This window comes from Hyla sarda, chromosome 7 (genome assembly GCF_029499605.1).
Source record: "Hyla sarda isolate aHylSar1 chromosome 7, aHylSar1.hap1, whole genome shotgun sequence".
NCBI classification, from domain to species: domain Eukaryota; kingdom Metazoa; phylum Chordata; class Amphibia; order Anura; family Hylidae; genus Hyla; species Hyla sarda.
In genome coordinates, this window is record NC_079195.1 from 122575145 (window position 1) to 122601596 (window position 26452).

At 41.9% G+C, this 26452-nt stretch overlaps 1 protein-coding gene across 1 annotated transcript in view; it reads left to right on the forward strand.

Annotated features, from left to right (window-relative positions):
• NDST2 (N-deacetylase and N-sulfotransferase 2) overlaps positions 1 to 26452 on the forward strand; it is a 173109-nt gene that overhangs the window by 77455 nt on the left and 69202 nt on the right. The window contains exon 2 of the mRNA XM_056530639.1: positions 7212 to 8580. Within this exon, the coding sequence (XP_056386614.1) occupies positions 7588 to 8580 (993 nt within the window). The 5' untranslated portion in view covers positions 7212 to 7587. The remainder of the gene's footprint in view (positions 1 to 7211; positions 8581 to 26452) is intronic.

Here is a 26452-nt window from a genome sequence, read left to right on the forward strand (position 1 = left end):
CCCCCTGCTCCTCCTTGCACAAAGGCAGAGGTAGCGGTCCTTCTGCTGGGTTGTTGCCCTCCTACAGCCTCCTCCACGTCTCCTGGTGGACTGGCCTGTCTCCTAGTAGAGCCTCCATGCCCTGGACACTATGCTGACAGACACAACAAACCTTGCCACAGCTCGCATTGATGTGCCATTTTAGATGAGCCACTTGTGTGGGTTGTAGACTCCGTCTCATGCTACCACTAGAGTGAAAGCACAGCCAGCATTCAAAAGTGACCAAAACATCAGCCAGGAAGCATAGGAACTGAAAAGTGGTCTGTGGTTACCACCTGCAGAGCCACTCCTTTATTGGGGGTGTATTACTAATTGCCATCATTTCCACCTGTTGTCTGTTCCATTTGCACAACAGCATGTGAAATTGTCAATCAGTGTTGCTTCCTGAGTGGACAGTGTGATTTCACAGAAGTGTGATTGACTTGGAGTTACATTGTGTTGTTTAAAGGGGTACTCCACTGGAAAACATTTTCTTTTAAATCCACTGGTGCCAAAAAGTTAAACAGATTTGTAAATTACCTCTATAGAAAAAATCTTAATCCTTCCAGTATTTATCAGCTGCTGTTATGATCCACAGAAAGTTCTTTTCTTTCTGAATTTCCTTTCTGCCTGACCACAGTGCTCTCTGTTGACACCTCTGTCCATTTTTAGGAACTGTCCAGAGTAGGAGCAAATCCCCATAGAAAAACTCCCCTGCTCCAGACAGTTCCTAAAATGGACAGAGGTGTCAGCAGAGAGCACTGTGGTCAGGCAAAATGGAAGTTCAAAAAGAAAAGAACTTCCTGTGGATCATAACAGCAGCTGATAAATACTGGAAAGATTAACATTTTTAAATAGTAAACTGTTAACTTTCTGGCACCAGTTGATATAAAAAAATATATATTTTCCAGGGGAGTACCCCTTTAAGTGTTCACTTTACTTTTTTGAGCAGTGCATGTTCAGAAGCATTTGAGTCTAGTAAATCCTAGTAAAGGTGTAAGCCCTGGCACTTTACTGATGTTCTTTTGCTGTCGGGCCAAACACTCTAAGCAAGAAGCTTTTAAATCCTTTGCTTGTAAACAGGCGATGGGAGCTCAGCGTGTCACATAAACCACCCTGCTAATTTCATCTGAAATCCAGGCAGCAGGACTGCTTCCACTAGCAAAGCTGCTATTTAGGTATTAATGGTTCATTTTGACTTCAATACAATGTTTAGATTTAATTTGAACTTAAAGGGGACGTTTGCTCTTAATAGCCAGAGCCCAACTTCTGCTGTATTTATTTACTCTAATCCATGTATGCAAATCTCAGGACTGTCTCCACACATGGAGATCTCTGCACCCTGCGTGTCCTGTACAGTTCATTCACAGAAGAGGAATGTAAACAAATATAGTCGAGGTCAAAGTAAAAAATCCTTATTCAAAGCTCGAGAACCTTTGCGTCCCTTCACACAGCCATTGTATTAGCGAGCGTTCTAGCTACCTGTGCTCTACCAGTTCAAAGTCAAGTTTCGTAAGCTTGGATGTGAGGGGAGGCTCTCTCCATTAAGTCTGGAAGTTATGGCAAGAGCTGAGAAAGCAGCATTCAGGTCTTCCCTTTAAAGGCAAGGGCTGTGACCACCTCTGTGTTGACATTTATGGGAATTGGTCATCAAGGTCACTGGACCCCCATTTTCCCTATAAAGTGATATCCTTAGCCCGCTACATGAGAGAATTGCACATCTTGAGAATCTTGCAATTTGTGATTCTTTTATGGTTTGTGTGGTCCAAAACACATCCAGTAAAATAATGGCAAAATGTGTCAGTCACTCTTACACAAATATATATCTATATATATATATATATTATCTATATATATATATATATATATATATTGCTCAAAAAAAATAAAGGGAACACAAACAACACAATGTAACTCCAAGTCAATCCCACTTCTGTGAAATCCCACTGTCCACTCAGGAAGCAACACTGATTGATAATTTCACATGCTGTTGTGCAAATGGAACAGACAACAGGTGTAAATTATAGGCAATTAGCAAGACACCCCCAATAAAGGAGTGGTTCTTCAGGTGGTGACCACTTCTCAGTTCCTATGCTATAAATTTGATTTCCATTGATCATTTTTGTGATTTTGTGGTCAACACATTCAACTATGTAAAGATGAAAGTATTTCATATGATTAGTTAGTTTTCAGATCTAGGATGTGTTATCTTCGTGTTCCCTTTATTTTTTTGAGCAGTGTATATTGGCTTTGGAATTTTAGACATATAATATAATATACGGTGTATATATGTATGTGTGTGTGTATATGTAAAGAGCAGCAGGTACACAGCAATCCCCCGGCCGTTGCTAAAGCACAGGGAGAAACCGCAGTACATCCCTTTAGCCCATCCTCAGCCTCTTTAGCCCTCCGCTGAATAGCGGGTGTCTGCAGCACCAAGAGTGCAGCTATTAACTTCTGGGAAGTGACCTGCTAATTATATGTAAATTAAGCATACACTGTACAAGCTAGACCCACAATATAATAGATGGACAACCTACATGAGTTGACATATATGTGGCCGTATATAACTCCCGTATCTCCCTGTGCTTTAGCAACGGACGGGGGATTGCTGTGTACCTTTTGCCCCTTACTAATATGGCCACGGAGCCAAGCGCCTCTGCAACCTAGCAGCAAGCTGACCTTTGTCCACATATGATGTCACTTCCGATTTTTTACAGAGTGCCGCGCGGATTGGCATCCTTGCCACAATGTCTATAGAAACCGTATACCTGCCGACCCAGTGAGTGCCCCTGTCCCCACCTACTTAATCAACAGTCACTGTGTACACATGAACACTTTTTTTTTTACACTTGGGAGATTTTAATGTATGCATATTTAATATAAGCACAATGGCAACATGCATCCGGATTATGGATGCCATACTGATATGTATTTCTGGCACATGTCACTTTATATATTAAATATTTATGTTTTATACTAAATTACTCTATGATGTCACTAATTGAGGTGCCCTGCGTTGCCATATATACTCACATGTTTGTATCATTCACTGCTTGATAATGGCTAGGTGAGCTAGCCGAAACTTCGCCTTCACTTTTGCACCTTATGGGAGTGCTGTTGCCTTTTTCGTTTTGTCTACATGGAATGATCTGTGACCAGGATCTAGCAGCTACTTGCACCCCACCATCTCTCCATACTGGAGTGCTGCCCTCCTCCGTTATATTATATATATATATATATATAAAAAAAAAAAAAAAAAAAAATATATATATATAATATTATATTATGTGTGTGTGTATGGCAGTGGTAAAAAGTGAGGGATCCAGCATTGTGCTTGGAAGAAAATGTAATAAAGTTTTTTTGAAGAGCCCTCAGTGGATTCTCTCAGTTTTACAACGTGTAGCACTATCAGAGCAATATTGTCTCCTTAGTAAAACATCTGTAAAGTGTAGAAGCGCTGCTCGCCAGTCATGATGGCATGGTGCCCAAACATTTACCATGATCATTTTGTGCGTTTCCTTGGCTATAAATCTGTTTTAACAGTTGAGGTCTGAAATGCATTAGCTCAGCTTGACGCGACTTTTGTGGCTGATATTTTTCAGGTGCGCTGCTTGCACTCTGCGTGGGCAACGCAAGCCTTAATTGTAACCTGCCAAGCCGAGCTCCTGAAAGCATTTCATTATAAGAAGCAACTCTTACTTTTCAATACAGAGACTTTTTCCAACACTGTAAACATTGATTAGCGAAAACAATTGATCCAGGTTGTGCTCAGTGTATCTGAACAGTTTCCAAAAAGGGGGTGGATTAGGGTGTCCATTTTTTTTAATATTTTGCCATTTAGTTATAATACAGTAAATAATAATAATTATTATTCAAAATTGTTTGAAACTTAGTTTGCTTTTTATTGTGTGTCCTGCTGCATTTATTTTATTTTTTAAATGATTCCTAGGACTTTGATTCCTAGCCACCATGCTCCTTCCCATAGATATGAATGGCCGGGATGTGGCGTTACGATCCTATCTTCAGTGTTCAGAACACTGCGGTGCCACCCTGGAGATCACTGGGTTCCCAGTGGCTAGACCCTCCATGATCAGACCTCTTATCCCCTATCCTTTGGGGTGGAATACCCCTTAAACACTGATGGTGATGCTGTAATTCCAGACTGGACAGGAGATGTGTGGCTGTGTAGGGCTAATAGTTGTGGCTGCTATTTTTTGCTCTCTAAAATACAAAAAAATGAATACAGTATTTTTTTTGCTAAGATATGTTCTAGTAAAATGACAGATGCCCGGTCTGTCAGGCTCTATTGGCATTTATCATGCAGCGGACTGTCTGGCTCTGTCCGACCTCTAATGGAATCTGCAATGGAGGGGGACTAATGTAACTCTGTGATGTAAACAGTGATGGAGGCCATGATGCAGATGTGAACCTAGCCTTAACATTTTAGGACTTGAGAGCTATTTCACCCGTACTAAACCCAATATATTGGCTTATAGTGCGGATGAATATCGGTCAGATTCTCTTTAACCATGGAGAGAACGATCATTTGCTATTGATTCGCTTAATTTATCTGTATGTTGTGTGGTTTGTATCGGTAAAGAAATATTCACATACAGTGACTGCAGATATTCTCCTACGATGAAGGTGTAACATGTCTGACTGTGTGTGAGTAAATAACTGTTTCCTATTTGCTTTTTCTTTTTCTTTCATCTATCCCTTTATTTCCCATTTATAGTTTCTTGACCTTCTTCTCTTCCTTACACCACCATGACCTCCACTGGGCATGAGTTGGTGCCCGTCCCCTGGTGCTGACATCACCATTTCCCAAGCCGTGTGGGAAATCCATTCCACATTCCAACAATTCTGCTGAGCACATATTTCCCTAGGCTGCTGGAAGTCAGAACACATTGGCTGGAAAGTAGAATTTGTTTGTGTTCAATACTTTCCATCCTGTCCGGAGTTAATGCAGCTTTCGGCCAGATGTTGAGTATTTTATGATCTTGCTGCCACGTGTGTTCTAGTTGTCTCTTTCAGGAAATGTGTTCGGATTTATTCCAAGTTGTAGATCTCCAGATATGAGAGCTATGTTGGAGGAGGTGTAGGGCACCTGTGTGGCAGCTAGGTTAGCAGAATTTTTTGGCTACACTTTTTTTTTTTTTTTCCCCCATAAAAAACAAACAAAAAATAAATTAAAAGGCTATCTGGCTTGCAAATTTCTTAAGTGAAATGTATTAACATTGGTGTTGGTGCATTGTACTGTCACTACCTCTGATTGTAGCACATAACCAGGAATATAATGCCGGCTCCTTTTACCTATTGACAGCAGGGCAGAAGGCTTTAGAGCAATGGTGTCCAAACTGTGGCACTCCTGATGATGTTGCAAAACTACAACTTCCTGGATGCTGGGATTTGTAGTTTTGCAACGTCTGGAGGGCCACAGTTTGGAAACCATTGCTTTAGAGTATAGACGGGCAGTAAATCATCAATGGTTCAGGTTCTACTGTTTTTTTGTTTTGTTTTTCATTTCTAATGGAAGAATGTGGTGTCCAAGCAGCTTTCGCCATTGAAGTCTGTGTGAGCTATAGAAAGAGCTTGAGAACCAACAAGTCACTAACAGACGGCTCTGGTGGCTGCCTGAAAAACAAGACAGTGGCCCTCATTTACGAACAGGATCCTGACACTTTTTGTCGGGTTTTGTGCCAGAATTGTCTGCGCCAGAATTTGCGCCAGAATCTGGCGCACAACCCGACAAAATCAAAATCACGGAGTGAAAAAGAAAATCAACAAAAGGGCCGTGTTCCCGACAAAAAGAGAAAAAACACTCCGAGTGTGAAGAAAACTCACAGGAAAACCTGTGAGTGTTGCTTCACAGAAAACCGACAGCTCAGAGCTGTAGGTAAATTCCTCAAAACGGAGTGAATCCTGCTACACCCAGCATGGAACAGGGTCTGTTCCATGTTGGGGGTAGTAGTAGAGGGGCTGAGGGATTGATCGCACCAGGTCTCACTTCTGAGACCCGATCCAATCAGATGTTATTAGGCAGGGGAGCGGGCGGCATGTTCCAATCCCCTGCAATGTACAGAAAACTTTAATTTTTAAATTCCCCACCGAGGAGCCAATTAGGGCTCCTGGCAGGATTTTAATATAGAAGCGCTGTGGTGGGCAAAGATGTATAGAGTCGCTGGGGGGTATATATCATTCTGGCCCCTCCAGCGTTTCTATATATCTTTCCCCCTGCTGTGCTATATCAAACTTAGTGGCCGCTGCACTTGAATAAATGTACCCCCCCCAGCACTATTATATATGTATACTGACCCCCGCTGCGCATATACTGACCCCCGCTGCGTATATATATATATATATATATATATATATATATATATATACACACACACATACATACTGACAGCCCGCTCCCCTGCTTAATAACATCTGATTGGATCGGGTCTCAGAAGTGAGACCTGGTGCGATCAATCCCTCAGCCCCTCTACTACTACCCCCAACATGGAACAGACCCTGTTCCATGATGGGGGTAGTAGTACAAGCACTAATGTAGTCAGAATTCGCAGAGACTTTTTTTCTGTCGCACAGAACACATTTTGTGCAACAGAAAAAAAAAACAGCGACAGAAAGAAAGGGAAATTGGGCGACAGATTGGTAAATAGCATCAGAAAAAAAGGAGTAAAGGACTTGCAAAAACACAAACCGACACTCCACTCTTAGTAACTGAGGGCCAGTGTAGGGCCAACTTTTCCCTAAAGTTTACGGGCACCTTAACAGTTCTTTAGGCTAATTTAAAGTTATCTTGCATTCTTTGTGTCTGCTAAAAGCTTTGGGTGGTTGTTAACATGCAGCGGGCTGTCTTGCAGAAAAGATAAAGGGGACATAAACATTTTGTTTTTAATGTTTTTGAGGGGGTCCAGTAGTTCTTAATAATATGCTGTAACTTTTTATTTATATAAAAAATGCCTTGTATTAGGATTATGCAATGTGTGATATGCTAGCTTTAACCACTTCATACTGTCTTACATGTATGTATTATACTTTTTGCTTTATAAATGGTTTAACTAATTTTCATTGCACAGTATTCCCAGGTAGGTGAGTCTGCTAGCCAGTCAGTAGTCATTTTATTTTTCTGGTAAAGCAACCTTTTTGACAATGTTTTTTGTTTTGTTTTTGCCCAATTCCAGGACACAGCCTGACGGTAAAGATTAAAGGACTGGATTAGACTCTGGGAGGGAGTCTTTCTTCAGAAGCAGCTCCTTGCCAGCACAAGAGGAAGAAGAGATGTGAGAAGCGATTGGGATATGTAATCTTGTGGTGGCAATCTGTTAAGCAGCCTGTATCGGAGTGCAGAGAAGCAATGGGAATTGGAGGCCATGGTAACCTGACATAAATGGCAGGCTGGAGGCGATCTCACCTCTTTGCATCCTACTTTTACTGCCTTCTACTGTGCTGTTGCTGCTGCTCCCCTGAGGGACATCGTGTTTTGCCATTGTGTAGTCATAGGCCAGTAATCAAGCAGTTTAGGTGAATACTGCAGGCAGGTGGGGTGTTGGCCTCACCATGATTCATCTATGGAAACTGGTTCGGCACATGAGACAGCTGGAACTCCATCGACTGATCATACTGTTGCTTGCCTTCAGCTTAGCTTCAATGTGTTTCTTGGCTTACTATGTGACCAATAGCCCCAAAATCAAGGAGCCGCCCCCTTTGCCCTTTGGTGACTGCAGCAGTCAGCAGAGGAATGTGGTTCAACCCCAAGCTAGCTGGCGGATAGCCAGATCTGTGGATACCTCCCGCACTGAGCTAGTGGTGCTTGTGTTTGTAGAGAGCTTATACTCTCAACTCGGACAAGAGATTGTGACTATATTAGAATCTGGCAGATTTAGTTACAGGACACAAATAGCTCCCGGAAAGGGGGATATGCCAACTCTGACGGACAAAGACCGGGGTCGATATGCTCTGATCATTTATGAAAATATCTTGAAATATGTTAATCTAGATGCCTGGAACAGGGAACTGCTGGACAAGTACTGCGTGGAATACGGGGTGGGAATCATTGGTTTCTTTAAAGCCAATGAAAACAGCTTGTTAAGTGCACAGCTGAAAGGATTCCCGCTCTTCCTACATTCCAATCTGGGATTGAGGGACTACCATATAAATCCTAATGCTCCACTTCTTTATGTGACCCGAGCAAATGAGGTGGAGCAGGGTCCTCTTCCAGGAGATGACTGGACAGTATTTCAGTCTAACCACAGCACCTATGAACCCGTGCTTCTGGCTAGCACCAAGTCTGCCGAATCAATTCCCCATCTTGCCACGCACAAAGCACTTCATGCCACTGTGGTACAGGACCTGGGTCTTCATGATGGTATCCAGAGGGTACTGTTTGGAAATAATCTAAACTTTTGGCTGCACAAACTTATTTTTGTTGACGCTATCGCTTACTTGACTGGCAAGCGGCTCTGCTTAACTCTAGACCGATACATCTTGGTTGATATTGATGATATATTTGTTGGCAAAGAAGGAACCCGAATGAAAGTGTCAGATGTTGAGGTAAGTTGTTTAATAATTCATTTTATCCTTTTTATATAATTCAGTTGTTAAAGGTCAAATATTAATTGTTGACAAAAAAGAGAAACCTTGGTCTAGATTTAGAAAAACTTTTTAATTCTTATTGTAAACATAGACTAAACAGTCTACAAATGAACCTGATTTATTAATGGCTCATGCTTTTTGATAAGTCTGGCACATCGTTAGACTGACTAATTTATGGGCCCAATTACATTGCCCATAGATTGGCACTCAGTTACAGAGCCTTTTACAAGCACTGACAATTGTTCAGGCAGGGCTACCTTTACCATTCCCTATTACATGGGGATATCAAAAATAAGCGATCAGCCAATGAAAGAGCCTTTGCCCATTCATCGGAGGATTTCTGGTTCTACTAAACAATTTAATAGTGTAATAAGGCCCAATGTTGAGACCAGGTATTACAGTAAAGTTGTGGGCCAAAATGTTGCTGCATTCTTAGTGCACAGTGGCAAACTTTAAACCACTCCTCTTTCTGATATGGTTTTAAGTTTGCCACTGTGCACCAAGAATGCGGCAACATTTTGGCCCACAACTTTACTGTAAGAAAACGCTAATACTTGGACCAGGATGCATTTTACTATTGTGCCATAATTCTGCTGCTGTAGTAAATCTGGGCCATTGAGTATTGGATAGGATGTGTTGCCCAATACCAGTGAACATTAAACTGTGGCTTTCAAGCGATTGCGGAAGTAAATCTCCCAGGGTTATTGTAGTTTAGCAACAGCCACAGATTGGAGAATATATATATCTGTTCTATTTCATGTTTTGGTTGCTCAATAACATTTCTGAATTCTTCCTTTGATAAAATATCTGGTTCATTTAAGCAGCTTTTGAAGTCTATGTAATTGATTTTCTGACTTTATAAGGAACCATAACTATGTCTAAGTATTGTCCTAAGTTTCTGCCTGCTCACACACCAACACTCCTATATTATACAAATATAATTCTGAGATTCTGCTTGGCTATTTACGTATTGGTCTATATGTTCATGCCTTGTATGGGCTGAAGCTTTCTCTTGTGATCTGAACTCTTAAGCGCTGCGGTCATGCCATGCAGACACAGAAGTTATTCTACCAGTCCAGCTAAATGCTAATCTCCTGGGTATAGATCCGAATTACTCACCTATCACAGAAGGGGACCCATCCACAACCAACAAATCATGTGACTGCAATCCTATTATAATAATCTCTTTATTTGGCATTATCCTGTTAGAGTTTTATTGGTGTTCTGTTTTGTATGCAGTGCTCTAAACATTATTCCAAAAGGGGGGGGGGGGGGGGGGAAATAACCTGTGATCATTTTAGACTTTAGTTTGAGGTGAATAAATATGAACCATTATAAAATGTTATATTTTTGCCTACTACTAGTAATAGTCTCAAAATAAAGCCTTGGCATCACTGGATGATTGGCTAGTAATAAGATTCTGATAACCTGGCACTTGAGCCGCACGGTTATCTTGAATATCACAAGAGCAGGGGCAGAAGAATGAGCTCAGATAACAGATTATGAGCCAACTGTGATGAAAATGATAGCAGCGTATATTAGAAGCATTGGATTCTGAGCTGGCTTTCCTTAGTTACCATTAAATTTCCGATACTATATATAGAATATACGGTAAATGACATTTAACAGAATAAATATCTTTAATGTTAATGCTATAGTTTAAGCAGAGTGCTGTACATAGTGTCCCAGGGGCTTCATACTGGTAAGCCACAGGCACACTGTGTTCTGGTGTATGGCGCTCAATATATCTATGTAGTTTGGAGGTTGTTCCGTTGGAGTATAGCCCTGTAATATGCCACCTGGTAAAATATGGCACAGCCCCCCCCCCCCCCCCCCCCCCCTCCCCGCACAGATTTGTACTCAATCCCATCAAAGGCTATGGCCATCGGCATGCGGACCTCTACAATTTGGAGTTTGTTGGGAACAATAATATAGCAGATGTATGAGACCTAAAAGTAAAACTGTGTAATGCATTGTTTTGCTCAGCTTGGAAAGTATTGTCCTCTTATTAAACCAGGGCTACTACACCATGATGTTCTGTAACCAAGGTTTGGAAAGGCTGAGACATCTGAAATATTTGTTCCTTAATACATATTTGTTGCTACTACAGTACTTTTAATTTCAGTGTTTGGAGATTACCACTGAAATGCGCCTTATAGTAAATCACTGCAAGGAAACTTTTGTTTAAATGAGTATTCTCTAGAAATGTGATGTATACACTGCTCAAAAAAATAAAGGGAACACTAAGATAACACATCCTAATCTTATGAAATACTGTCTTTACATAGATGAATCTTCTGACAACAAAATCACACAAAAATTATCAATGGAAATCAAATGTATCAACCCATTGAGGTCTGGATATGGAGTCACACAACATCAAAGTGGAAAACCACACTACAGGCTGATCCTACTTTGATGTAATGTCCATAAAACAAGTCAAAATGAGGCTCAGTAGTGTGTGTGGCCTCCACGTGTCAATATGTCCTCCTTACAATGTCTGGGTATGCTCCTGATGAGGTGGCGGATGGTCTCCTGAGGGATATCCTCCCAGACCTGGACTAAAACATCCGCCAACTCCTGGACAGTCTGTGGTGCAATGTGGCATTGGTGAATGAGCGAGACATGATGTCCCAGATGTGTTTTGCAGGGCTCTGGCAGGGCTCCTCCTGCTTCGTTTTCTCTGGCAAATGCCAAACGTCCTGCACAGTGTTGGGCTGTAAGCACAACCCCCAACTGTGGATGTCTGTCCCTCATACTACCCTCATAGTCTGTTTCTGACCATTTGAGTGGACACATGCACATTTGTGGCCTACTGGAGGTCATTTTGCAGGGCTCTGGCAGTGCTCCTCTTGCTCCTCCTTGCACAAAGGCGGAGGCAGCAGTCCTGCTGCTGGGTTGTTGCCCTCCTACGGCCTCCTCCACGTCTCCTGATGTACTGGCCTGTCTCCTTGTAGCGCCTCCATGCTCTGGACACTACGCTGACAGACACACCAAACCTTCTTGCCACAGCTCGCATTGATGTGCCATCCTGGATGAGCTGCACTACCTGAGCCACTTGTGTGGGTTGTAGACTCCGCCTCATGCTATCCCTAGAGGGAAAGCACCGCCAGCATTCAAAAGTGAGCAAAACATCAGCCAGGAAGCATAGGAACTGAGAAGTCTTCTGTGGTCACCACCTGCAGAACAACTCCTTTATTTGGGCGGTGTCTTGCTAATTGCCTATAATTTTCACTTGTTGTCTGTTCCATTTGCACTACAGCATGTGAAATTGTCAATCAGTGTTGCTTCCTGAGTGGACAGTGTGATTTCACAGAAGTGTGATTGACTTAGAGTTACATTGTGGTGTTTAAGTGGTCCCTTTATTTTTATTTATTTTTAGCTGTATGTATGTGTGTGTGTATATATATTATATTTTAAATAATTTTTTTTATTAAATAAAATTTTATGTATTTAAAAAAAAAAATTATTATGTTGAGCGGCAGCAGTGAAAGCTAACATGGGGCTCTGTGCTGCCTAGAGCTGGGCGGTATGACCAAAAATGTGTATCACGGTATTTTTGTAACTTATGGCGGTTCCACGGTATATAACTGTATTTCTTTCACCCCCCCAAATCATGTGACCCACGAGCGCTGTCCTGCTCCCCCCCCCCCCCAAAATCCTGTTAGCCTCCAGCGCTGTTCTGTTAGCCCAACCCCCCCCCCCCCTCCCACTCCTCTTTGTTGCAGGCCGACACCGGTGCTGGAACTCTATACTGTACGCCAGTGGTCTCCAACCTGCAGACCTCCAGATGTTGCAAAACTACAACTCCCAGCATGCTGGGAGTTGTAGTTTTGCAACAGCTGGAGCTCCGCAGGTTTGAGACCACTGCTGTACGCTGTATCCCTATGGCCACGCTGCAATGATAAAGAAAATAAACTTTAACTTACCTACATCGGCCTTACGCTGGGGACGGAAACGTCTGAAAGCCGTCAGCCTATCACCGGCCGGAGCGATGTCCCGCCCTTGCCAGTGATAGGCTGAGCCCACTGTCATGTAAGAAGCTCTGGTCGGCTTCTTACATGACAGTGGGCTCAGCCTATCGCCTGCCGGGGCGGGACATCGCGCCGGCCGGTGATAGGCTGACGGCTCTCAGACGTTCCCGTCCCCAGCGTAAGGCCGATGTAGGTAAGTTAAGTTTATTTTCTCTAACTTCCAGCGCCGGTGTCGGACCGCAACAAAGAGGAGAGGGCAGTGCTTGCGGGTGACATGTGAGTAGTACCCCGCTGGGCTGATAATTAATTGTGGGGGAGCAGAACAGCGCTGGCGGGTAACATGATTTGAAGGGGGGGGAAGCAGAACAGTGATGTGGGGACAGCGCTGGGCTGATAATTCATTCCCAAGGGGGAGGGGCCCAACCGGTATTGCGCTATGGGAAAAATTCATATCGTGCAGCCTAATTTCGGTATTCTGTATGAACCGGTATACTGCCCAGCCCTAGTGCTGCCAACAATGTTTGTGTCAGGAACTGCAGGGCTGTCAGTGCCCTGGCGCCAACACTTCTTACGCACTGCTGTGCATACGTTATTGACACAGAGCCTTATTTTGATGTGATTTCTTGTTCCAAGTACTAGAAGTTGCTGACTTATCTTTTCTAAGAGGTTGGTTTGTTTGTGCCTCATGTAAAACCCTCTAAGGAGATTGGCTTTCCTTAAATGGGCACTATCATGAAATCTAAAAATTGATATGTTGTAGTACTTAAGTACTACAACATATCTCTAATATACTTTAATTAAAAAAAGTGATTTTAAACAAGTTTAAAATCACTTTTAAATTCGGCCACTAGGGGTCGCCCTCCTAGTGGCCGAATGCATTCTGCAGTGACGTCACTACTGGATTTCGACTCATTTCAGCCTGGCAAATGAGTCGAAATCCAGTCACTGCGGTGCTCGCTCGCGCCTGTCAATCAGACAGGCGAGAGCGAGCACGCTGATAGCTGGGGCTGCGCGCATTGGCCAGCTCCACTGGCCTAGCGCACGGCCCCGCCCCCCCCCCCCGCCCCTTACCCTGTCCGGAGGCAGTTACCCTGTCCGGAGGCAGCTCATTGATCCTATGGTAAGTCTTCCTCACTGGAGGAATGGGGTGGGGGAAGCGGGGTTCGGGGGAGTGCCGCCGCTCAGCACTAGAGGTATGGGGGTGGGGAGCGGGGTTCGGGAGAGCGCCGCCGCTGCTGCTCCCGAAGTAGCACTGCTGCGCTAATAAAGTTATTGTTTTCACCACAGGGTGCCTCCAGCTTTTTCACCACTACAACTCCCAGAATGCCCTGACAGCCAGTAGATGTTAGGGCAAGCTGGGAGTTGTAGTGGTGAAACAGCTGGAGGCACCCTGTATAGTGAGCTAAGGGCGGAAGTGCCGGCTCCAGCAGGCATCAGTGACGTGGTGCCTGCTGGGGAAGTCTGCCTGGTAGTGAGCACACTACCAGGCAGACAAAAAGGGTTTTTAATATAGTAAAAAAAAAATGTAAAGGGAGGGAGGGGGTTAGGGAGAGATGGGCAATAGGCAGGGACAGAAAGAAAGAAAAAATGGATGGTGGGAGCTACACTTTAAGGAGATCTATCTGTGTATAAAGTCTTACAGGCAATGCTCCATGGGAAAAATGTATTAAGCTTTTCTTTGCAGTGCCATCTATAGGTAGCTACCCTGTATATCCTTATCCTTTAGTCTTCTTTAAAGGCTTTTATGGGTTACACATTGGCTTACAATGTAGCTACCAATGAGTAGCACTAGAGACCCCTTTTTAGAGGAGCTAATTTGCATTAAGAGGCCTTTCTTTTCCATGTCTGGAAAATGAAAATGGTAGATGATCTGTAGAACAGCTGAACGTTAAATTTGGTCATAAAACAGCACTATCTGCATCTTTTAGAATCCTCCAGTGTAAGATAATTTTAAATCAAGAATTCTGGCGCGAATGGGAGGTTTATAGGGAAATTGAACATTAAAGTGGGTATTTTAGAATGAGATATGGGGGACATTTTTTGGCATTGAACACTTAGCTGCAACCTTTTAATATCAGGCAATTAGAGATTCCTACCAGCAAATAGATCTCCTCCTGTGGCTTCCAGTGACGCACCCTTCCTATGAGTCTGGGGGCTTTGTCTGCACAATTCTCTCCGGTGACACTTCTGTTGCTGTTTTGTGAAAGATGGCTGGTTTTATCTATGTATTCTATTCCCCCCCCCCCCCCCCCTAAAATGTTAGTTTTCCTTGTGTTTTTAAATGTGTAGTTATTTGTAACATCTGTGACATGCTGGTATATGTGTGTTCAATACAGTGTGCTGGCTATGACACACTTTGCACATCTCGGCCTCCCTGGCTGTTGGTCATTGTCCAGTCCAGGGTTACATTGTGGAACTTTCTCAATATTGGTTTTGGAATGGAGTCAAGTCTTAGGCACCATGGTTCTCAGTTAGAACACATTGGTTTTCTTTGTGCTTGTTCTACTTTTGTGGCATTCAGAATCTAGTGAAAAATGACAAAGCTGATGATAATTGTAGATATACTGTACAGTGATCCCTCAACATACAATAGTTTCAGCATACAATGGTCTTTTCTGGACCATTGTAAGTTGAAACCAGACTCAACATACAATGTTATGGACCGTCCAAATCTTTTAAATGTGCAAATGGCCGGAAGAACTGACCAATCAGAATGGGCAATTTACTGGTAAAACCCCTGTATTACTGAAGCGTATGCACTGACTGGTGTCTGGTAGTGCCCCCTACAGTACAGGGAGGTACAACATGTTCTGTACACTTTACCTGTACCAGGGTTAGCCGCTCCTTTGGACAGCAGGTGGGGGCGACTCCATGTTACTTTTTAGGACATTGCGTGTACTGTACAGGACCCGGAATAAGCTCCTGTCCGCTGCATAGACCAGTGTGTCCCAAGCAGGTAGCCCCCAGCTGTTGCAAAACTAGTAGTTTTGCAAAAGCTGGAGGCTCCCTGCTTGGAAAACACTGACATAGACAGTGATTTACAGCTCCCAGCAGATCTATCTTACTTTTATATGTAAGGTCTTGCTTTATCTATATTAGTTATCTACTTATTTTTCTTTAATTCTCACTTTTTTCCTATTTTTGGATGACATTTTGGTGCCTTTAGGACCAATTACCAGGTTTCCATAGAGTTCTGGTCTCAACATACAATGGTCGTCCCGGAACCAATTAATATTGTAACTTGAGGGACCACTGTATACCTTATTCAAAGGAAAGCTGCAGCCACATTGGGTGACCTAAAAGGACAAATACACAAAAAAAAAAAAATACTAAAAGTGTATAGAATTGAGAAATAAGAAAAAGGGGAGCAGCTAGCATAAAGCTAAATGGATTAGGTTCCAGATCCTTTAGGATTTGCACATAAGGATTTTCATTTTCCTCAGGCGTGAAGTTTCGGCTCTCTCAGATGACTGTTCCTTTCATGTTATTTCAAGGACATTTTTTTTTCTTTCTGCCGCTCCCCCCGTTTTTGTGGTCTCATAGAGCTGGCAGGGAGCAAGGGGGATCTATCCACAGGAGGTATCCGTATCTGTTATATGTACAAGCTTAGAAGCGAGGTGCGGCTTCTGCTATTCACTGCACTGTCTGGCGGGAGGATTGAAGGCTGAGGGTGGAGGAGTCGGGTTTGACAGCAGGGTGTCTGGATGACAGCTTGTGAAGTATTTTCTGCGTCCATGCTTCCTTGTGTGCTGTGCATCTTATGCTCGCCTGCTGAGATTTGCTTTTGGCTTTGCACCTACTTGTTATCTGCTTGGGTTTACTCCTGGCAAGAAATGGAAGATCCCAGGGAGATTTTCTCCTCCAAACCACTTAAAATGCACGGTTGGCGCTTGAATACAGTAACAATGATGTAAAGTGTGGACAGCTTGATCAGATGGCCATTTCTTTTCTGATTTCATGTTTCCATGACAGATCGTGTAAAACTATCCATAAATACGTTTTTTTTTTTTTTTTTACAAGAATAGAAGCAATAAAGAATGAAACAAAGCAAACCTATTTTTTATATGTGATATGCGTTTCTTAACCCCTTAAGGACGCAGCTCATTTTCACCTTAAGGCCGCAGCCCTTTTTCGCAATTCTGACCACTGTCACTTTATGCATTAATAACTCTAAGATGCTTTGACTGATTATTCTGATTCTGAGATTGTTTTTTTTTTCTTCGTGACATTCTACTTTATGTTGGTGGTAAATTTTCGTCGTTACTCGCATCCTTTCTTGGTGAAAAATCCCCAAATTTCATGAAAATTTAGCATTTTTCTAGCTTTCTGCTTGTAAGGAAAATGGATATTCCAAATTTAATTTTTATTCACGAATACAATATATCCACTTTATGTTGGCATCATAAAATGGACATATTTTTACTTTTTGAAAAAATTTGAGGGCTTCAAAGTAGAGCAGCAATTTTCAAAAATTTCATGAAAATTGCAAAATCTGAAAGGACAGATGTTACAGAACTACAACTCCCAGCATGCCTGGGCAGTCTAGGCATGCTGAGAGTTGTAGTTTGGCAACATCCAGAGGTCTACCGTTTGGGCACGACTGTAACAGTGGTCTCCAAACTGTGACTGTGCAAAACTACAACTCCCAGCATTTCCAGACAGCCTTTGGCTGTCTGGGCATGCTGGGAGTCGCAGTTTGGCACCCACTAGGAAGGGCAGCAGTAAATATCGCTTACTGCCCCCTTCCTTTCTCAGACATCCAGGGGTGGGCAGAACGGGGGGTTACCATGGCAACCCACTGTCCTGCGCTGCCATTGGTCAGAATTCAGTTCTGACCAATGGCAGGGGATAGGAGGAGATCGCAGCACTGCGACCTCGCTCCTATCCCTCAGGATGATCGGGGCTGTCACTGACAGCTCTGATCATCCCTATTTTCCCGGAATAGCAGAAAATCGCATGTCTGAATTGACAAGTGGTTTTCTACAATCGCCGACATGGGGGTTCCTCCTCCTCCTAAAAATGATAACTCTTTAATATTTTCATCCACAGACTAATGAGGGCTTATTTTTTTTTTTTTTTTTTTGCACGACCAGTCCTCCTTTAAATTACATCACTCGCTTTACCATAAAATGTATGGCAAAATAAAAATACTACCAGTATTTGTGTGGGTAAATGAAAGAAAACCACAATTTTGCTAATTTTTGAAGGTTTTGTTTTTACGCTGTACAATATATGGTAAAAATTACACGTTTTTTTTCTGTGGATTAATACGAACAAGTTTACGTCATTCACAGTACGGGATCAATAACATTATATTTTGAAAATTCAGACTTTTAAGCAGGCGGCGATACCAAATTTTTTTTTTCCCCCAACACTTTCGGGGGGGGGGGGGGGGGGGGGAGAATGGGAAAAACGGACCATTTACATTTTTAGTGGGGGAGGGGATTTTTCACACTCAAGTCTAGGACGTAATTGTAAGCCCTGGTGCATTAAGTACCAGGGCACGAGGACTTACATTTACATCCTATGTCGTTAAGGGGTTAAATTGGCACTGTCAGATCCAAAGACTATTTATATGTAGTTACTAATGAGAATTAAAGATCTTTTGTAATATGGTTGTATAAATATTTTTTTTTAATATTTAATAAAGAAACCAGCTCCTGAAAATCCCACCACTAGAGGGCCACAAACCTACTGAGACACTAGCCAGTCCTTCAGCAGCATCAGGCTTGTCCATGAGTAATGGACAAGAGATGACTGATGGATAAGGCTGCATGAACAGACACACCAATTGCCTCCCACGCTCCCTTCCCCTGAGAAGATTTCTAACACTGAGCTAATGAAGAGGTATTTTTATAATAAACTAGCGGAGTACACGTTTTTTCCTTCCTAATCCTTGTTTGAGAGGAAAATTAACAAAGGAGGAAGCTTTTGACTTCTTATCCCATCCTCATATATTGTTGCCATATCCCGTGCCCGTATCCCGTCCCTGTATCCCGTCCTCAGGTGGGACTGATTTGTGATGAAGATATTGTAAGCTGAAAATAGAAGGGGACGTGGCTTTGTGGGACTGGGAGTGATTTGCATGCGTGACCGATGCACTAAAAGGGGTGGGGCTTAAACAATGGGCATGTCTTTGTGAGATGGGGTGTGGCTTGTAAGCCGGATTGTCACATTCACCGGGAGATGCAGAGCAGAGCTTGTTGAGTAAGGTACTGGAAGTCCCATATACTTGCATGTGACTTGAAACAAAACCCCATGTGCTTCGCAGGGTGCCTCCAGCTGTTTCACCACTACAACTCCCAGCATGCCCTGACAGCCAATAGATGTCATGGCAAGCTGGGATTTGTAGTGGTGAAACAGCTGGAGGCACCCTGTGTAGGTGACGTGGTGCCTGCTGGGGAAGTCTGCCTGGTAGTGAGCACACTTCCAGACAGACAAAAAGGCATTTTTTATATAGTAAAAAAATATATATTAGAATCAGGGAGGGGGTTAGGGATAGATGGGCAATAGGCAGGGACAGAAAAAAAAAAGATGGTGGGAGCTACCCTTTAAACAAAAACCCATATTTTAAGTGGACATAGAAGTAACGTGACTGAATGTTCTCAAAATATTTCCCGCCATTTGGTAGTTATGCAGTAACATATACAGGGTTGGCCGTTTATATGGATACACCTTAATAAAATAGGAATGGTTGGTGATATTAACTTCCTGTTTGTGTTACATTAGTATATGTGAGAGGGGATGGGTGGTGACCATGGTGGCCATTTTGAATCCAACTTTTGTTTGGAGGGTCATGTGACACATTAAACTTTATTGGGAATTTCACAAGAAAAACAATGATGTGCTCGATTTTAATGTAACTTTATTCTTTCATAAGATATTTACAAGTTTCTGACCACTTATAAAATGTGTTCAATGTGCTGCCCATTGTGTTGGATTGTCAATGCAACCCTCTTCTCCCACTCTTCACACACTGATAGCAACACCGCAGGAGAAATGCTAGCACAGGCTTCCAGTATCCGTAGTTTCAGGTGCTGCAGAATGGGCAAAACTAAAATTGGAACAGGACCCTCAGTTTATGCTGAAGATTTTGTTCAGTGATGAGGCAAACTTTTATGAGAATGGTGAAGTTAACAAACAAAACCACAGCTATTGGTCTGACACTAACCCACATTGGATAGATCCCTCCAAGACTGTTGGAACACAAAAATTGATGGTATGGTGTGGTATATGTGGTACAGAGATAGTGGGGCCATTCTTCATCAATGGAAACCTCAAGGCCACTGGATATGTGAAATTGCTACATGATGATGTGTTTCCCTCTTTATGCACTGAAGCTGGCACGTTCCCTGAGTTTTTCCAGCAAGATGGTGACCACCACATTATGGGAGTCAGGTACGAGCATTCCTAGATGAACAGTTTCCTGGAAAGTGGATTGGTCATCGTGGGCCAGTTGAATGGCCCCCAAGGTCTCCCAATCTGACCCCCTTAGACTTTTATCTTTAGGGTCATCTGAAGGCAATTGTCTATGCTGTGAAGATACGAGATGTGCAGCACCTGAAACTACGGATACTGGAAGCCTGTGCTATAATTTCTCCTGTGGTGTTGCTATCAGTGTATGAAGAGTGGGAGAAGAGGTTTGCATTGACAATCCAACACAATGGGCAGCCCATTGAACACACTTTATAAGTGGTCAGAAACTTGTAAATAACTCATGAAAGAATAAAGTTACATTAAAACCAAGCACATCATTGTTTTTCTTGTGAAATTCCCAATAAGTTTGATGTGTCACGTGACCCTCTTCCTATTGAAAAAACAAAAGTTGGATTCAAAATGGCCAACTTCAAAATGGCCGCCATGGTCACCACCCATCTTAAAAAGTGTATCCATATAAATTGCCCATCCTGTATTTCCCATAGACTTGTATGGGACTTTAAACAAAAACACCTGACCATGGCAAATGGGGGTGAGTAAGGGTTAAATGACCTATGCTATGTTTGTTGTTGACATATAAGTAACATGTGTGCCAAGTTTCATGTTAATATCTTCTGCGTTTGGACGTGATGCTGGAACACACACACACATACATACATACATACACACACATACATACATACACACACACACACACACACACATACACACTCACTCTCTCTGAGTTTTATATAGATAGATATAGAGAATAAAGGCATAAAAATTAATGTACATTGTTAGGATTAGTTACTGAGTGTATAACATTTTTTGTGGGATCTGACAGATACCCTTTAAAAATCCTCATTGATGCCAGCATATGTTATGTGCAGATTTTGGTGCTTTAGAGCTACACAATAGACATAGGGGGAGACTTAGCAAAAACTGTTAAGAGGAAAAATTGCCCAGTTGCCCATAGCAACCAATCAGATCGCTTCTTTCATTTTTCAGAGGTTTCTTTAAAAATAATAAAAGGTCTATTATTAATTGGTTGGTATGGGCAACTGGGCAAATTTTCCCTGCACAGGTTTTGGGAAGTCTCCCCAAAGTGAATAAAATTTTAAAGGTGAATTTTTCACCATTCCCACAACAGACACTGTAGAGTTTTGATGCTGGGAATGAACGTGGTTTGTTTGTACTTCTTACTTTTTGTTCTGTGATAGACAACAACAAATTGTGTGAATCTAATCTTCTTATTAAAGAGTCTTCTGACCGTGCCTCATGAGGTCCTATTATAAGTGGAGTGGGTGGAGACGCTGGCACTACCCACTCCCATTATAAACCATAACATCTTAAATACAGTGCCAAGGAAACCTTACTGTGTAACTCTTCATGCTGTGAATTTTGTCTCCTCACTCCTCTCCAGCGATCACTCAGCCTTATGGTCTTGTTTGGGCCTTATCGTCTGACAGATGTGCTGTCATGGTAACTCCAGGCACACTCTAAATCTCCATTGGTGCACAAAACTGCTAAACCTCCTTAGTCTGCTTTCTCTAGCCTGTCATCTTTAACACAATCGCGCCCTGTCGCCTTCCCATCCTGACTCGGTGCAGGTATTGCTGCAGTTCAACATGTTTCACTAGTTATTTTTCGGAGACTACATAGTCAATGACGACCCCTGTTCTGTGTGTGCAGCAGTATAGAAGGGCATGTGCCATAGACTACATCAGAGTGATTCCTTAAAATATTCAATGTGCCAGGGGTTGTACATTGCTCCTGCCTACCAGTCGACTTATAATTTTCTTTTAAACTTGGATACATATAGGATAAAAAATAAAAACACACTGTTTTGCAAGATGGAGAGTGATATCAGTATGTGTGAATCATTGCATCTCTTCACCCTACGTGTCACTCTCTGGTCTTCCAGACGTGATTTTGTGCATGGATATTAGGCTTGTGAGTACAGACCCAGCCCCTATGAATCATTTCACTTTAATCATGGAGACAATGGCCGGCATTTATCATTGTAGTGTAAGTGAAGTATTTTTCTACACCTTTTTGTGTGCTGGTAATGTGTAGGAGCACCACATTTATTAAATGGTCGCAGAGCATTTGATACATTTTGTGCAGGTCACATTTTCTGAAATTTGTCTCTTCACATACACCAAAAAGCTAAATCTGGGCTGGTGTCGTTTTAGAGACTTTTGAGTGGCTTTGCGCCTTTTATGCGCCTTTTCACTAAAAGGCGCAGTTCATAAACCCCTTCCATATCATGTGTATTGCCAAAATCAGTGGATTGTAACTCTAAATCAGCAGAAATGTGTAAACCAAAACTAGCAAAAAAGGCACAAATAAACCCTGCTTGTGCCTTTTTTGTGCCTTTTCTAAAAAAAAAGTCTAAAGACAATGATAAATGTCGGCCGATGTATCCGCATGTGGGATCATTGGCATTCTGCACTATAGGGTGATGCCACGTGTAACATCTTGCCAGTATTATTATAAGATCCACTCTGAAGAAAAACCTAAAACCCTGACTTGTACTGATCTGGTGGAATGTGGGGTTTTTGGAGTCAGCTGCTTTAACAGATGCAGCCTGTAATATAGTAAGGACTGCTGAAACACAAATGTACTCCGATGTTCCTATGGGGTCCTCAGCTGCGGCTATAGGGCACATACTGTTAATGATGGGAGTAGGTATTTCTGTGCTCCTTATTGATGATCCCATTGATAATTCTATGTCCCTTTACTCCAGGCTGAAGTGGCTGTTTACAGGGATCTTTAAAAATCCAAAGAAAATGTAGAGACTGTTAGTTTAGTTTTTTAGTGCAGTATTTCTCTTGTTAGCTTTTTGGACATTATGGGGAGCTTTATCAAAACCTGTCCAGAGGTAAAGATGCCGAGTTGCCCATAGCAACCAATCAGATCGCTTCTTTCATTTTTGAATAGGCCTCTGAAAAAATTAAAGAAGCGATCTGATTGGTTGCTATGGGCAACTCAGCAACTTTACTTCTGGACAGGTTGTGATGCATCTCCCCAATATAAGTTCTATAAAGGCTATGGACAGCTTTTTGTATGAATTTTTTATTCTTTCTTTGTACTTCTAGTTGTATGAGAAAAATTTTTTTTACTAAAATGTTGCTCAGTTTCTCTTCTGCATCATGTTTGTTTTCACATAGAGTAGGCAAATGTGTCCTGCTCAGTAAAATCCATCAAAGCTGCTGCTTGACAGCTTAGTCTCCAGTCCTTATATCCTGAACAATTTGACCAGATCATCTGTGTATGAAAGATCACCAGACTTCTACTTTGCTATGCAGTGTTCATCTCAAAAAAAAAAAAAAAATAAATAAATAAATAAATATATATATATATATATATATATATATATATATATACACACATATATGTGTGTATGAGGTATACACCAGGGAACACTGGCATATACCTCAGATGTATAGTCGTGGCTTTATGTGAGCAGGACTGAGGATAGTTGATAATTTTCCTCATAAACATGTACGCTCAAATCAGCCAAGCATGCATGTTTACTGCCATGGGTAAAGGGGGATAAGCTGCTGTCTGACACTGCCAGATACTTTGTATTTGTACGTTGATAACTGTTTGTTAACTAGTTGAAAAACAAGGCATGATAGATTTTCACCACCTACTGGATTTAAAGGGGTACTCCAGTAGAACCTTTTTTGTTCAAATGAACTGGTGCCAGAACGTTAAACAGATTTGTCATTTAGATAAATGAAGCCAGCACATAAAATCTGGAGTTAATTGATATCTTGTTAAAAGTTCCATGGAAAGGTAGGTAGGGGAGTAAATCAGGCAATATCACATTCAGTAGACAGCTTGCGATTTGGGTCAAGGACCCTTAGTCATGGCATACATGTTAATCTGCCAAGTAACCTTTTTATACTGACCTGGAAGGTCCACCCCCAACAGGGAAGGAGGAGGGGGGGGGGGGGGGGGGACTTCTGAGAGATTCACAATCTTTATCACCTGTGTGCATGTTAAAAGCAAAACAAAAAGTAATGACGGACCCAAAAAACACAAGAAAAAGGACTTGTTTCTATACTGAGCTCAGTAGTGCAGAATAACATCAGTTTCGTTGTTCATTCCATGTGGTTGGATACTATTAAACAGATAGATCCGCATGGTTTCTCTGTTGCGGAGATGACGGATCAAATCTCCACCTCTAGTGTTTTTTTACTCTTTCAATGCCAGAAAAAATTAAAGTGGAAGTACTTCCTGAGTGTATAGTGGCAACATTTCTGGAAATATTGGAAATAATAGGCATAATGGGACCAGTTGCATGTCTCACATGCTCCTATATTTTTTTTTTAAATGATCGTTTGGTGCTACCAATATAATTTAAATTACAATCTGTGCAAGATATCTTGTAAATTACAAATGTACTGTTACAGTTGATACATTTATTCATGGGATTGGTGTAATTGGCACCCCTGAAATTTTTCAAGAAAATAAAGTATTTCTCACAGAAAAGGATTGCAGTAACACATGTTTTGCTATACACATATTTATTCCCTTTGTGTGTATTAGAACTAAAGGGAGGGGAAAAAAGCAACATTATTGGTACCCTTAACCCCTTAAGGACTCAGCCCATTTTGGCCTTAAGGACTCAGACAATTTCATTTTTACGTTTTCATTTTTTCCTCCTCGCCTTCTAAAAATCATAACTCTTTTATATTTTCATCCACAGACTAGTATGAGGGCTTGTTTTTTGCGCGACCAGTTGTCCTTTGTAATGACATCACTCATTATATCATAAAATGTATGGCGCAACCAAAAAACACTATTTTTGTGGGGAAATTAAAACGAAAAACGCAATTTTGCTAATTTTGGAAGGTTTTGTTTTCACGCCGTACAATTTATGGTAAAAATGACATGTGTTCTTTATTCTGAGGGTCAATACGATTAAAATGATACCCATTATTATGTACTTTTATATTATTGTTGCGCTTAAAAAAAATCACAAACTTTTAAACCAAATTAGTACGTTTATAATCCCTTTATTTTGATGACCTCTAACTTTTTTATTTTTCCGTATAAGTGGCGGTGTGGGGGCTCATTTTTTGCGCCATGATCTGTACTTTTTTTTGATACCACATTTGCATATAAAAAACTTAATACATTTTTTATAATTTATTTAAAATAAAATGTATTAAAAAAGTAGGAATTTTGGACTTTTTTTTTTTTTTTCGTTCACGCCGTTCACCGTACGGGATCATTAACATTTTATTTTAATAGTTCGGACATTTACGCACGCGGCGATACCAAATATGTCTCTAAAAATGTTTTTTTACGCTTTTTGGGGGTAAAATAGGAAAAAACGGACGTTTTACTTTTTTATTGGGGGAGGGGATTTTTAACTTTTTTTTTTACTTTTCCTTTTACATTTTTTTAAATTTTTTTTTACACTTGAATAGTCCCCATAGGGGACTATTCATAGCAATACCATGATTGCTAATACTGATCTGTTCTATGTATAGGACATAGAACAGATCAGTATTATCGGTCATCTTCTGCTATGGTCTGCTCGATCACAGACCAGAGCAGGAGACGCCGGGAGCCGGACGGAGGAAGGAGAGGGGACCTCCGTCCGGCGTTCTGAATGATCGGATCCCCGCAGCAGCGCTGCGGGCGATCCGATCGTTCATTTAAATCGCGAACTGCCGCAGATGCCGGGATCTGTATTGATCCCGGCACCTGAGGGGTTAATGGCGGACGCCCGAGAGATCGCGGGTGTCGGCCATTGGCGGCGGGTCCCTGGCTGCGATCAGCAGCCGGGATCAGCCACGCATGACACGGGCATCGCTCCGATGCCCGCGGTTATGCACAGGACGTAAATGTACGTCCTGGTGCGTTAAGTACCACCTCACCAGGACGTACATTTACGTCCTGCGTCCTTAAGGGGTTAAAGGGGTACTCCCATGGAAAACTTTTTTTTTTTTTTTATATCAACTGGTGCCAAAAAGTTTAAACAGATTTGTAAATTACTTCTATTAAAAATTTTTAATCCTTCCAGTACATTTTGGGGGCGGTCTACTACAGAGGAAATGCTTTTTCTTTTTTGATTTCTATTCTGTAACGACCACAGTGCTCTCTGCTCACCTCTGCTGTCCATTTTAGGAACTGTCCAGGGCAGCATATATTTGCTATGGGGATTTTCTCCTGTTCTGGACAGTTCATAAAATGGACAGCAGAGGTCAGCAGAGAGCACTGTGGTCGTGACATAATAGAAATCCAAAAAGAAAATAATTTCCTCTGTAGTATACAGCCCCTAAAAGGTATTGGAAGGATGAAATTTTTTTTAAAAGAAGTAATTTACAAATCTGTTTTAACTTTCTGGCACCAGCTGATTTAAAACAAAAGTTTTCTCCGGGGGTACCCCTTTAACTTAATATTTGGTTGCACACCCT